Source organism: Trypanosoma rangeli (genome assembly GCF_003719475.1).
Source record: "Trypanosoma rangeli strain AM80 chromosome Unknown Tra_15.4_contig_00049, whole genome shotgun sequence".
NCBI lineage: Eukaryota > Euglenozoa > Kinetoplastea > Trypanosomatida > Trypanosomatidae > Trypanosoma > Trypanosoma rangeli.
Window position 1 is genome coordinate 3,583 of NW_021705793.1, and position 11,812 is coordinate 15,394.

The 11,812-nt window shown below is 57.6% G+C and overlaps 6 protein-coding genes across 6 annotated transcripts in view, besides 10 other annotated features; all 6 read right to left on the reverse strand.

Moving 5' to 3' along the window:
- Positions 1-960, reverse strand: part of TraAM80_02215 (uncharacterized protein) — a gene marked incomplete at both ends in the record, with an annotated part of 1,500 nt that extends 540 nt beyond the window's left edge. The window contains one exon of the mRNA XM_029379226.1: positions 1-960. This exon is cut by the window's left edge and continues 540 nt beyond it. Within this exon, the coding sequence (XP_029240908.1) occupies positions 1-960 (960 nt within the window).
- Positions 961-1,116: 156 nt separating this feature from the next.
- Positions 1,117-1,147: a microsatellite.
- Positions 1,148-1,346: 199 nt separating this feature from the next.
- Positions 1,347-1,790, reverse strand: TraAM80_02216 (prefoldin subunit 2; the record flags this gene model as incomplete). The annotated part of the gene is made up of 1 exon (XM_029379227.1): positions 1,347-1,790. One exon carries the CDS (start codon positions 1,788-1,790, stop codon positions 1,347-1,349), a length of 444 nt encoding a protein of 147 aa, XP_029240909.1.
- Positions 1,791-1,941: 151 nt separating this feature from the next.
- Positions 1,942-1,977: a sequence feature (GA-rich).
- An 85-nt stretch (positions 1,978-2,062) lies between these two features.
- Positions 2,063-3,040, reverse strand: TraAM80_02217 (tRNA wybutosine-synthesizing protein 3; the record flags this gene model as incomplete). The annotated part of the gene is made up of 1 exon (XM_029379228.1): positions 2,063-3,040. One exon carries the CDS (start codon positions 3,038-3,040, stop codon positions 2,063-2,065), a length of 978 nt encoding a protein of 325 aa, XP_029240910.1.
- A 568-nt stretch (positions 3,041-3,608) lies between these two features.
- Positions 3,609-6,095, reverse strand: TraAM80_02218 (uncharacterized protein; the record flags this gene model as incomplete). Its single annotated transcript, XM_029379229.1, has 1 exon — positions 3,609-6,095. One exon carries the CDS (start codon positions 6,093-6,095, stop codon positions 3,609-3,611), a length of 2,487 nt encoding a protein of 828 aa, XP_029240911.1.
- A 45-nt stretch (positions 6,096-6,140) lies between these two features.
- Positions 6,141-6,175: a microsatellite.
- A 70-nt stretch (positions 6,176-6,245) lies between these two features.
- Positions 6,246-6,291: a microsatellite.
- Positions 6,292-6,467: 176 nt separating this feature from the next.
- Positions 6,468-6,495: a microsatellite.
- A 116-nt stretch (positions 6,496-6,611) lies between these two features.
- Positions 6,612-6,628: a microsatellite.
- Positions 6,629-6,720: 92 nt separating this feature from the next.
- Positions 6,721-8,223, reverse strand: TraAM80_02219 (putative Zinc finger DHHC domain containing transmembrane protein; the record flags this gene model as incomplete). Its single annotated transcript, XM_029379230.1, has 1 exon — positions 6,721-8,223. The coding sequence occupies one exon, from the start codon at positions 8,221-8,223 to the stop codon at positions 6,721-6,723; it is 1,503 nt and encodes a 500-aa protein (XP_029240912.1).
- Positions 8,224-8,423: 200 nt separating this feature from the next.
- Positions 8,424-8,470: a sequence feature (G-rich).
- Positions 8,471-8,532: 62 nt separating this feature from the next.
- Positions 8,533-8,568: a microsatellite.
- Positions 8,569-9,069: 501 nt separating this feature from the next.
- Positions 9,070-11,361, reverse strand: TraAM80_02220 (uncharacterized protein; the record flags this gene model as incomplete). Its single annotated transcript, XM_029379231.1, has 1 exon — positions 9,070-11,361. One exon carries the CDS (start codon positions 11,359-11,361, stop codon positions 9,070-9,072), a length of 2,292 nt encoding a protein of 763 aa, XP_029240913.1.
- Positions 11,362-11,681: 320 nt separating this feature from the next.
- Positions 11,682-11,708: a microsatellite.
- Positions 11,709-11,785: 77 nt separating this feature from the next.
- Positions 11,786-11,810: a microsatellite.
- The last annotated feature ends 2 nt before the right edge of the window (positions 11,811-11,812 follow it).

The following is an 11,812-nucleotide window of genomic DNA, read 5'->3' on the forward strand; positions in this document are numbered from 1 at the left end:
TCTGACACGATTCTTCAACGCCTTGGCTATGCCAAATCGCATGTCCGCCAGCGTAATCGTGATGCGTGGGTCCGAGTGAGGGACCATCACCGCCACCCCCCCGCCCTCCTTCGCGGCGCTGCTCTCGTGCTGCCACTCTTCTGCTGCTGCGGGAGCTATACACTCTCGCAAGAGCTGCCAACAATTCACTCGTGCGTCGTGCGGCAACTGCTGCTGCTGCGACGTGGGTTGTAAACCACACTTAGTATCCGCATTTCGCGGGCGTTTTCCGCCTTGCGTCACGCTCAGCGTGGACAACGCCGCCGCACCTTCCCCTCCGGCCGCGCGTGGAAGCAACAACATCCAAACACCCAGGCAACTGTGCGCCTCCGCCCGTCGCACGCCAACAGGCTTCGGTGCAACACCGCCACCCTCTCTCTCGTCGTCACTCAAGCCACTCGCCCCATCCCGCGCCGCTACAGAGGCCTCCACCAGAGCCTCAACCATAACGCGGGCCGCGCGACCGCAACATCTTTCTTCTTCCATCAGCGGCAAAGTCGGTATCGGACCGGGACGCAGGCTGTAGTCACACAATGCCACCGCCGTGCGTGCACATATATCCTCAAAGATGTGCTGCGCCGCTGCACATCGCCTCCCTCGCTGCGCTCCTGCGACGTACCTACCCCCGTACGTTCCCTCGCCGTGCGCCACACACGGCAGCCATACACCGTACCCGCGCCGCTGCAATGTTGTTTGCAGCACAGGCGACAGGGACGGCATCGGGCAAACGTCCAAGTTTGTTTCACAGGCGACGAAGTAGCAGTGCCGCCGCGCGTAGGCCTCAACCAGCGGGATGTTCTCACGCGCCCTCGCCGACGTCATCGGGTTCTGCAAAAATCCCTGCCGCTCCTCCTCCGTCTTGCCAAACCACCACTGGATCAGAGCCATCGGGGGTGCCGCGGCGGCATCCTTATGCTGCATGTGTGACTCACGCCCCCCCTCCCCCTCCCGCACACACACAGCAACCAGGAGGATTTGAAAGAAAGAGCATGAGGGGGAAAAAAAGACGGTAAGAACGCGACAGGCACACAGCAGCCAGCATTGCAGTTTGCTTCCTGGGTTCTCGTTGCCGGCTCAAAAAATAAATAAATAATAATAATAATAAGAAACAGCTGCCAGACAAATACGTTCCTCAGGCAGAAAAAGTTAGCATAAAATATAATAAATATGTTCCTGTTTCTTTGTTTTTTTTTTCTTCAACCACTCTGCCTCCCCCTTCTTCCCATGGCTTAAGCTAGATAGATAACTGAATGACGTGGGAGAAGGGGAGAGAATGGAGGCCACAGCGGCGGTAAGCAGGGCCTTTCTCACACCAGCACGCCGCGTTGCGCTGCGTCCTCTGGCTTCTTTGCGGCCTCCCCGCTCTGGTCGCCGCCGGGGTTCTGCCCATGCTGCTGCGCCACCGTCACGCCGTGCTTTCTGGCGTAGTCCTCCATCGCGGCCTGCTTCTCTGCAAGGATCTTGTTGAGCTGCTCCACCGCCTCCTGGATGCCGTTGACGTTGCCGTCGAGTTCGGGTAAAACCTCGGCTACGGTGCGCTCGATGAGGGCGCCGCCGATGAGGCGGTGACAGCGGCGGTCCCCGTTTAGCGGCCGTAGGGCCTCCACCACAAGCTTGTGCTCGTGCAGCTCGTTCTCTAGCTCTGAAATCCGTGAGACGAGGGAAAGGCACTCCTGCCGGAGTTGTTGATAGCGCTGCACAATCGCCTCCTCCGAGGGCGCGCCGCTCCTGCTGTCGTTGCTGTTGGTCATACTTGCCGCACGGTCGGCGGGCCCGCGTTCTTCCTTTACTTCCGTTCTACACAATTTTTTTTTTAAAAACAAAAACAAACAAACACCCCGGTGCAGCCAAATTAAGTCGGGAGGAACAGGAGACAATGGGCGCGGCGCGAGATGCGAAAACGAGGAGGAAGCGACAGAGAGAGAGAGAGACAGAGAGGCATGCGTGTGTATATGTATGTATATATCTGCACTTTCTTCGTTTTTCGTTGTTATTACGCATAATATTTCACCCCTTCCTCCTCCTAACCCTCCGTTGCCCCTCTCTTGTCAAGGCGGGCGGCAACCGCGGCTTCCAGTCGGCGCAGCCTCACGTCGTTGCTGTGCATCTTCGTGTTTGCCATCTGCAAGAGACGCCGCACGTAGGCGTGCTGACCCATCACGTAGTTCACGCCGTCCATCACGAGAGGGACGTCGAACCCCAGTCCAGCGGCGTGGCGAATCCCACAAATGATTTTTTTCCCAGGCGGCGTCACCCCACTATTGCGGAACCCGGCGTCGGCTGCGGCGGCAGACAACAACCACTTCGCGCTCTCCATCGTGCGGCACGCGACATGCATCACGAAGGGCTCCATCTTCAGCGCGACGAGGCCAAAGGCAGGGAGAGAAGAGGCCCGCAGCACCCCTTCCCGCACCCAAACCCCATCCAACTCACCCTCGCGTTGCCCCTCCTCGTGCTGCCTGCCTGCGGCTCCCGCGGCATCTGCTACAACGCTGCCCTCAGCGCCGTCACATAGGGCGTGCACAAGGAACTCGACCTCGCGCTCCGTGAGGGCCTCGTGTTTGACCAACAGCCACCCCAGTGCGTCCTTATCGCCTCGCTTCACTGCCGCCGCCGACTCTGCAGCCCCACAGTTCTCCGCGATGGCGACGCTATGGAAGAGTGCGATGCGGCCCGAGCAGCTACTCGTCGTCACGTAATCCTCATGGGTGTTCAAGAGCTGCATGAGGGGGAGGCACTTGCGGTCAACGCCACCCTTTGGACTGTGGTCGCACGCATTGCTGGAGAGATTCATCAACACCTGCCGCTTATGCGCCACAAACTCCTTTTCGCATTGCTGCTGCTTTGCATGATAAGACTGCTTGTGCTCCTGGTATTGGGGGGGAACGAGTGTCGTTTGCGCATCTGCCAAGCGCTGCCACTCCTTATTCTGCCGTTGCTTCTTCTGCAGAGGTGCAGGGACCTCCGTATCCACCGCCACTGCATCCGCCTCCTCCCCCATCTGCGTCCACCGCTACTGATACCTCTCCCCAGCACACACTCACAAAGCCAAAGGAAGCAAGCAGAAAGATGACACACCGTGAGAGCGATGCAAAGCTACAAGTGCACCAGAATCTCCATTCACCGCAGCTGTCGTTCCCCCACCCCTCCTTTTGGAAAAACCAACAACAACAAGGGGGGAAAAAAGAAATCTCTGTGTATCGCGGGCTAACTCTCCCCGCTCAACGGAATTACTCAGACCACAGAACAAAGAGACACTAACAAGAAAGTAACAGATAGTAAACCGCACTACCCTCACCATCTACCTCTTCCCATCTTTAGAAGAAAAACGCAACAGCATACGCGTCGGCGAGGCGAAAGCATTTATATATGCGCGTAGGTAAGTGGTTAGAGACGGCCCTTGTAACCGCTTCCTTCCATGGTGGAGGGAGGGAGGGGGGTAGCTCCTCATTCCTCCTTTTTTTTTTGAACCTACATGCAGCCATATCCCTAACCACAATTCTTCAGTGGGCATAAACATAGGACCTACATACCGACGCAGCTGCAACTGTTATTACTGTTATTACGCCTCAGCTTCCCATCAAAGATGGAAGCTCACACCAGCCCCCATCCTCTTGCTCTTCTTCCTTTTCCTTCACTGCACGTGTATCCGCCCCACTTTTTTTGTTATGCCTCGTGGCGGCGCGCAACTTGCACCCTGGCATTGACATACCTGGAGGGGATCTCCCCAGGTTACCGCTTTGCGGCTGTGCTCGGTTGTCTTCAACGGCCTCAGCAGCAGCATCCGCGCTGGCAGAGCGAAACACCTTCCCGCCCCGGCCAACCGGGGCGGGGGTGGAGAATGCGGCTGCAGGGAGTCTCCGTAACGGGTGACCTCTGCGTGGCACCGCATGGTGGATTTCCTCTGGACGTTTCCGAAAGAAGCCGCAATGCGGCTGTGAAAATGCTGGCCGCAACGACATGGGTGAGCTGCCATGGCAACGAAATCGTTCGGCACCCGCATCTGCCCCTGCAAACACAGCCCTCTTCGAGCCACATACGTCAAAGCCTGTCGTCTCGTTTCTTCGGCCCTGCGCGGGGAATCCGTCACTCGCGTCGCCCAAACATGAGTAGCTGCAAAGCACCTGCAGGCGAAAAGGGGTGAGAGACTCCGCGGATCGGGCCCTTTTGGCGAACGCAAGCAATGACGTCGCAAGGTGAATCCCACCACCACCAGCACCATCACCGGTGGCGGCGGCGGCGGCGGCATCGGTTGCCCGTCGCTTCGTCTTTTCACTGCGCCACCTGAGCAGCAGGGCAAGCATGCGTTTTCCGTTGATGTTCGGATCCGCAAAAGGGTGGTGGTAGTGAGGCTGAGGATCATCGTTGCCGCTCCCTCTTGGCTTCTCCGCAACAACCGCCTCCTCTAGCGGTGCCCTCGCATGTGTGTCTGCCGAAGACGCGGTGGCAGACTTCGTGGCATCGCTTCTGTCCACAGCGACCGACCGGTGTCCATCCCACACGGCGGTGGTCATGCCATGGTCGATACTATCCAGCAGGTACGTGTGAACCTCCATCAGCGACCGATCAAGGTTGGTGTTGTTTATAACGCGCATGTTGAGCGCATACGCCTGTTCAAGCAGATGTTGCTGGATGAGACGGATGTGGCGAAACTGCGAGACATACTTATTGCGATCTGGGGAGAGCGCCATGCATTTAGCGCGGGTGCAAAACCGCTCCACGTGCTGCTGCTCCTTTGCGATGCAGACAATGAACGGCACACACAACACACCACGTGCCCGCAGCTCCACCGACTTGCGCTGCATGTACGTCGCCAGCAGGTGGACGCCCTCTACTACCACCGCCTGACTGCGGCCAATGAATTTTTCAAGTAAGCCGTCCAGAGCCTGAAGCACCACCTCACATTGCTTTTCGTACGCAGCAATAAGAAGCTGCGGGTCCACCTCCTTTTCTTCGCTTCTCGCCCCCGTCCCTATGGGAGTGCCACCGCCGCCTTTGGCCCTGTGAGCCTCGTAGGTGGACACCAACAGCTCCGGGTACTTCTCAGGTCGCAGCGTACGTCGAAGCGACTGACGAATTGTGTCCGTGGAGAGCAGCGTGTGAAGGCAAAGATGCGTGGTAATAAGGCTAGAAAGCGTGCTTTTGCCACAACCGCTGGTTCCACCACAGAACACCACAAGTGGCCTGCGATTCTGCACAATGGCCTGCGCCACGCTCCAGCGCGGCAGTGGCGTCACCGTGAGGCGTTGCCCGCGGAGTTCACGGCTCAGCACCCCGGCTATACAGCGGTCGAAGGTGTGCCTGGTGACCACAAGCGTGTACCTGGCGGGCGGTGCAGGCGCCTGCGTCCCTGGCGGAGAGGCGACCGCTGCGGCAAACTCGGCAAAGTGGACGGTTTTGCTCCTGTCAATGACGCCACGACAGCGGATAGAGCGCAGGAAGTCGTCCAACGCATCATACCGAACCAGCACAGCGAAGTCGCCTACGACGTCGCCGTTGTAGCCGGTGCTCGTGCCGGGCAGTTGCGAGGTCCTCCACCTCTCGCACGGGTTACGCCCCGCTGCCCCGCCGTAGCACAGGAGGAGAAGGTACACCCACAGCTTTCGCAGCGCGTCCTGGCAGTGGTGTCGCTTGACCCCGCACAGCACAAGGGTCTTCCACATCTCATGCCATGTGATAAACCGCTCTGGAGGCACCCCAAAGGAAAAACCCGCTGCCTCCGCAGAGTTTACTACATCCCTAGCGGTAGAACCTGCCACACTATGACTTGCTCCACACGCAGCACTTTCACGCTGTGGCGGAAGCACCGCAAGAAAAGGCACTGTAACGTAAGGGTCCATAAAAAATTCGACGGGCATTACAAAGTCCAAAAACGTCATGAAACGCAGTGTCGCACGCTGCTGGGAACTGGTGCAATATGTATCAGATATAGAAACGAAAGTGGCACAATTGTCAGAACACGCCAAACCGGCAAAACCCCTCGTACTTGGCGTAGGGGCATTGGGTGGTTCATCCGGCTCCACGGTGGCTTCTTCTGCTAGCCCCACGGTCTCCATTCGGGTGAAGTTCCCTCTTTGAAGTCCACCCCTTGTATTCCACGTACACAGCATAACGACACACACACACACACACACACGAACCCATCAAGTGTATCAAGTGATGGGAAACAGAGAAGCAACACAGAAAAAGCAATAAAGAGGAAAAAAATATTATACATCAATATACATGAATGTATTATATATAAATACATATGCAAGATGGGATGAGGTGGCCCGTGTCTGTGTACCAATGGGAAAGCAGTTAGAGCAGCCGCGCTGTCGATCCTGTGAGTCAAGCATAGCGAGAAGACATCAATATGCGGCGTGCCCACCGGCGACTTCCCCTATACACACACATTTCACATTAACAACTGACAGAAGTGAGGCACCATATATATATATATATATATATATATATTACAGTATAATTTTCTCACACTCGTTAATTCCTCTTCCTCCAACAGTCTTCTCCTTTGCATCCACGCCCCATTTACTTCCCGTTAGCAGAGTGTCGCACACGCAACGTCGCGTTGTTATATATATATATATATTTTGCCTGTTTACTTCCTGCCTTAACGCTCCTCCCTCTGCTCCCTCGTTTCATCGTCTCTTCCTCCCCATACCACCCACCTCTACTCACGCTTCACCGCCTGTCCGTCCTCCGTCGCGGGGGGCAGCCCGCAGCGCTGTAGGGGAAAAACACCTCCATCACGTTGCCCCACAGCCCACGGTCAAAGAGGCCCTTGAGGTCACTGTACAGCATCGTTCGCACCCGCTTCCTGTACGACCTATCGCCACGGCTCCCCAGCACAACACCCGGCGGGGGCCCCTCAAGTTGCCGCAGTTTGCGGGGGGGCCGCGCCGCCACAATCTCCAGACGATGCCGCACGTCTAGCGCCATTTTGTACACTGCATCCAGCGACGGCAGCGAGACGATACACTCAACGGCGTCGTCAATCTTCCCCATGTCGTTCAGCGTAAGGTTGGCAAAGACAAAAGACATCTGATAGCACCAAAACACCCACAGCAGAAGCCCAATTAGCACGGAAAACAAAAAAAGGCAGACGGTGAGAGTTTGGTGCGTCGCAAGGATGGCCAGGTAGTGGTCCAGGCGCAGCGGGTACTGGCGGCCGTCGTAGAGGCGTAGGGTCCACCCCCACGCGTTGTTTTGAATCAAAAATGCCTTCATGATGCTGTACAGGTCCCAAGCGCCCCAAAAACAAGAAACCGCATGGCACATAATAAAAAGTAAAAACCAGCGATGCGTCCCCTCGGCGACGTCGTTGTTAATCCACGGACAATGGTGGTCGTAGCGGCGCACGCAGAAGTTACACAACCGGCAGTGTTTGCTACGACTGGGGCGGGGCACGTGGCACGTGGTGCACTCCATTCCGGTGAAAAATGTCGTCGTCGCTGTGACCGCCCTCGGCGAGGGTCCGCCGGCAGTGTTCCCCGCTACACTTCTACCGTCCACAGAGTAGAGAATACCGTCCAGGACGTACTTACTGTTCTGCAGCGCCTCGGCCTCTTCCCGCCTCCGCCAGAACTGCGCCTGGTTCCACGCAACACCCACACTATTTTTGTTCGCGCCATGCTGCTTACTGGTCTCGCCACCGACGCAGGTGGCACCTCCCCCACCCTGCTGTTTTTGCCGCCTTTTCTCTGTGGTCCTTGCATGCGCCGCAAAGGCGTTTCGTTGCACCGCCGCCGCCTCGCGTGAGGTGACGATGCCGGGGTCGCTAAACACGGCCAAGACGTACGAGCCCTCGGAGAACATCACAAGGCCGCAGGACACAATTTTTGACCACAGCGCTGCCTGCAGCTCTGGAAGGACCACGAATAGGTAGATAAACTCCACGGACCACACCAGCAGAATGTAGAAGACTACCATAAACCAGTTCCGCTCCCGCAACGTATGGTCGACGCAGCGCGTCCACTTCTGTCGCCCGCGCCTGTAGCTGCAGCCGAAAAAGATGCTGCAGAAACAGCCGCAGCAGACTGTCGGGCAGTCCATCAGGCGCAGGTACAGGCGTCCAACCACGCCGTCGCGATGGTAGCGCGAGGGCCCCATGATGATGATATAAATAAAGACGGCCACTGCCATGATGAGCAGCGTTACACCTGCCAAAACTGCCTCGGGCGTCATGCTGCACAGAGACACGCCCCACAAACAAGACGTGGAAAAACAATCGCACACCTACACCCACGCACAAAAGGGAAGACGGTCCCCACCCTTGTGGGGACTTTGCCTACACCTTCGGGTAACGCTGGCAATGTCTCCGCCTCTCGCTCCTGCAGGAAGGTGACGCAGCGTGGAGAAGAAAAAATACGGCCCACGTTGCTGCAGGGAGGGGGTGGGGTTGGGAGGGGTGGGGGGGTGGGGGGGGGGGGGGCAACGACAAGAAAAAAAAAGGAGATGCAAGCAGAAAAACAATTTCCAAAGTTCAAGACCCTTCCAGCCCATACACCACCACCAGCAGCAGCAACAGCAAAAAAGGGAAACCAAAATGGGAAAAACAAACAAGCCACAACAACAGAAAACCACAAGATCAGTTTTATGTAGAATCAGTAAGAAATATGTATATAGATAGAATGGGCTCCTGGTAGAAGAATGGGGCACTGCTTTTTTTTTTTTTTCACCGCATCAAATCCCCATCTCACCTGACCGCAAGCACTATAATACGTGAAACACATGACGGGCGAAGAAGTTTGTGGATACCTCCCCCCCCCCCTCCTCCCACACAGAGGCCTCGACTCACAGACACAATGCCTCACTCTATGCGTGCGCCGCGCCGGTGCCGTTGCTCGTGTTTTCAAAGTTCACTGCGGCTTCTGCGCCGCTTCCTCTTCGGAGTGGCCACCATGGCCGTTACTATTGGCGCCAATGCCACTTCCCGCGTCCTATGCTGACGGGCTGTAGGAGCGCGACAAGCCGCACCTGCACCTGCACCGGACCTTTGGCGTCTCAGCCTACCACAAAAACGGTGGGCGCTCAGTCATTGAAGTCCAGCACCACCTCGTCTTCGCTGGTAAAACCTGTTCTCTGGCCCTTGGTCGCAGCAATAACAGACAGCAAGGTCGAACGCACCGACTCTGCTCCCTCTCTTCCCTCGTTCCTTGAGAGGTTTCCCGTAAAGGATGAATTGGACTTTTCAGCACTAAACGAGAAGGACAAGCTCCCCTCCTGGAAGCGTTCCGAGATCAAGAGTGGCACCGACACCATGGGCGGTGCCACAGTGGCGGCACCTTCCGTCATGCGGGCAGACGCAGACGAAGCAGAAAGAGTAATAGTGGTAGCAATGATAGCAGCGGCGTCGGCGTCAGCAGCGGATGTATTCATAGTTTTGCCACTACTGGGGTCCGCGCCCAACGCCACGGCCTCCGCCTCGCCGGAGCTCGCCTCGTGTGGGGAGGCCAGCAGCCAGGAGGAAGGCAGAAGGTTGGAGCTACGAACACGCCTGTGGACTGTGTCGGTCGACTGCTGCGCCCAGTGTGTGACATCAAAGCTGTTGCGCTGCGACCGCGCCAAATCTGCCCACGGGTTCCTCGCCACGTCACTCCCCACCACCGGTGCGTCGGCGGAAGATTCCACCGCAGAATACTTGGCGGTGGTGGCGAGCTCAGCTGTGGGGTGCCGCTGCAGGGCACGATCTGCTCGCTGGTCCCGGCGCAGACGGGAGTTGTGCGATAAGGGCGGGGCCGTTGCGCGCGTGTGAAGAGCGACGCCCCCTGCAGCGTGTTGTCGCTGGTGTCGCCCGAAGCCGTCATGACGCTGCGAGGCCTCCAGTAGCCGTAGCTTCACGTTGTACGCCTCACTGGTGATTCGGAGAGCGCTCACCCACTGCTGCTTCTGCTCTAGCGTCGGCGCAAAGAACGAGAGACGCCGCTCCTTCGTCACAATATCGAACCCGTTCACATCATTGGCAGTGTCGTCAAGATCGACGACCCGCAGTGCCTCAAGCGGGATGGAGGCACACAGCCGCAATCGACCGTTCGTCTGCTCCTCTACGTAGCAGAACCAGTCACTAAAGAGAAACACGAGACGTTCATGGCAGCCGCGACGAAATAGCTTGACGAGACGGCCGTAGTGCACGAGCGTGCGGCTGCCGTCCCTATCCGGGCGAATGCGGGGGGTCTTCGCTGTGCCCACCCCGGACGGGGTGGCGGCTGCCACTTCGTCAATAAGCTCCACAATGTGGGCGACATCCTCCCTCGCCACCTCGTCAAACACGAGACTTTGCTCCTCGGCTACACGCGGCGCCACCACATCAATAAACTCCGTCTGCAGCCGCTGATGCACGGAAGCAGAAAGGCACTGGGACTCGATGATGCAGCGGGCAACGTGCATGTAGCGACGAAGCGAGGACAGAGGGGTGGCAAGAAGGACGAGCAAAGTTTCAAATCCGCGCCAGTCTGGCGGGATCGGCGGAGCCTCATGCAAGATCGAGGAGGTCGCGGGGGGCTTGCTGTAGCTGCCGCTTCTGCTAGTGATGGTTGCACCGCCTCGCCGGGATAAACTCGCAGGAGGTGTTTCAGGAAGCCGGGTACACACCACGCGTGGGTCGCTCGGCACACCGGCCTCGTTGCCAAAGGCATCCCACAAAAAACGCAAGAAACGCATGTGACTCTCCAACTGCTTGCGTTCCTCCGCACTGAGTTGGGCACTGTTCTGCTTGTCGAAGCGACACCGCCACAGCCGCCACAGTTCCATCACACGCGGGGCAATGTTACGGGTGTAGTGTAGGCTGTACATCATGTGCTCTGCCATAAAATGCCGCATAGCTGCGGAGCAGAATGCCTCGGGAATGCAGTGCGCCCCCCACACCTCCTCGTCAACTCTGCTATCGGATGAGAAGCCCACGGGAGTGCCTCTCGCGGCATTCTGGTCGGACTGCAGCCACACCTGATGCGGCTCAAGAATGTGGGTTCTGCAGCTAACGGCCTTCTCAAACTTGCCTACGATGGTGCGCTGTGCCCCGTACAGGGTTGCAATGTTGGCAAATAAATCCCAATACTGTGCAAAACTTAAAATAGTAACCGACTTCGACCTGCCGCCGCTGCTACCACCCCCGTTGTTGTTGTTGTTATTGTTCCTGTGGCTGTCAGGGGCAAGCTGTGGTCGCGCCGACGCACTCATTCGACCACAGCCGTCGAGAATCGGGTCGTGCAAGTCTCCCACAACGTAGGCCAGCTGTCCCAGAAGAAGACTCTCCTCGTCCAGCATGCGCTGAAGGATTTCAAAGGAGAAATCGAGAATAAAGTGGGTACCCGCCGCTGAAGCCATCGCCACGTCGCGGCTGCTACAAACTATCTATCTCTCCTCCCCCTCCTCAGCTCCCGCAGCCGCACGGAGAGGTAAAGCGCGGGCGCGTGCGTTTGCGTGTTCGGGGTAGACGCGTCACTCACGTCCCCCCGGTCAGCAAGGTCGAGTTACCGACACCCACGCTTTTTTTTTCCCCCCTTTTTTCCTCGCGCCCGCCCACCTGCCCGCTTCCCTTCTCTCTGGCTATGCAGCTATGCAGTGCTGTTCCTTCGCGCTTGTACCCTTTCGTCAATCCACGCAACCAGCAAAAGTGGGTGCACTGCAGCAAAGAAGGACTGAATAGAGAGAGAGAGAGAGAAAGAGAGAGAAGGGGGTGGGTGGGGGTGGAAAGAGCGGAGGGCAACGACAGCGCATGCGCAAAAGAACGAACAACATCACCCGCGGGAGCAGCAGCAGCAGCAGCAGCAGCACA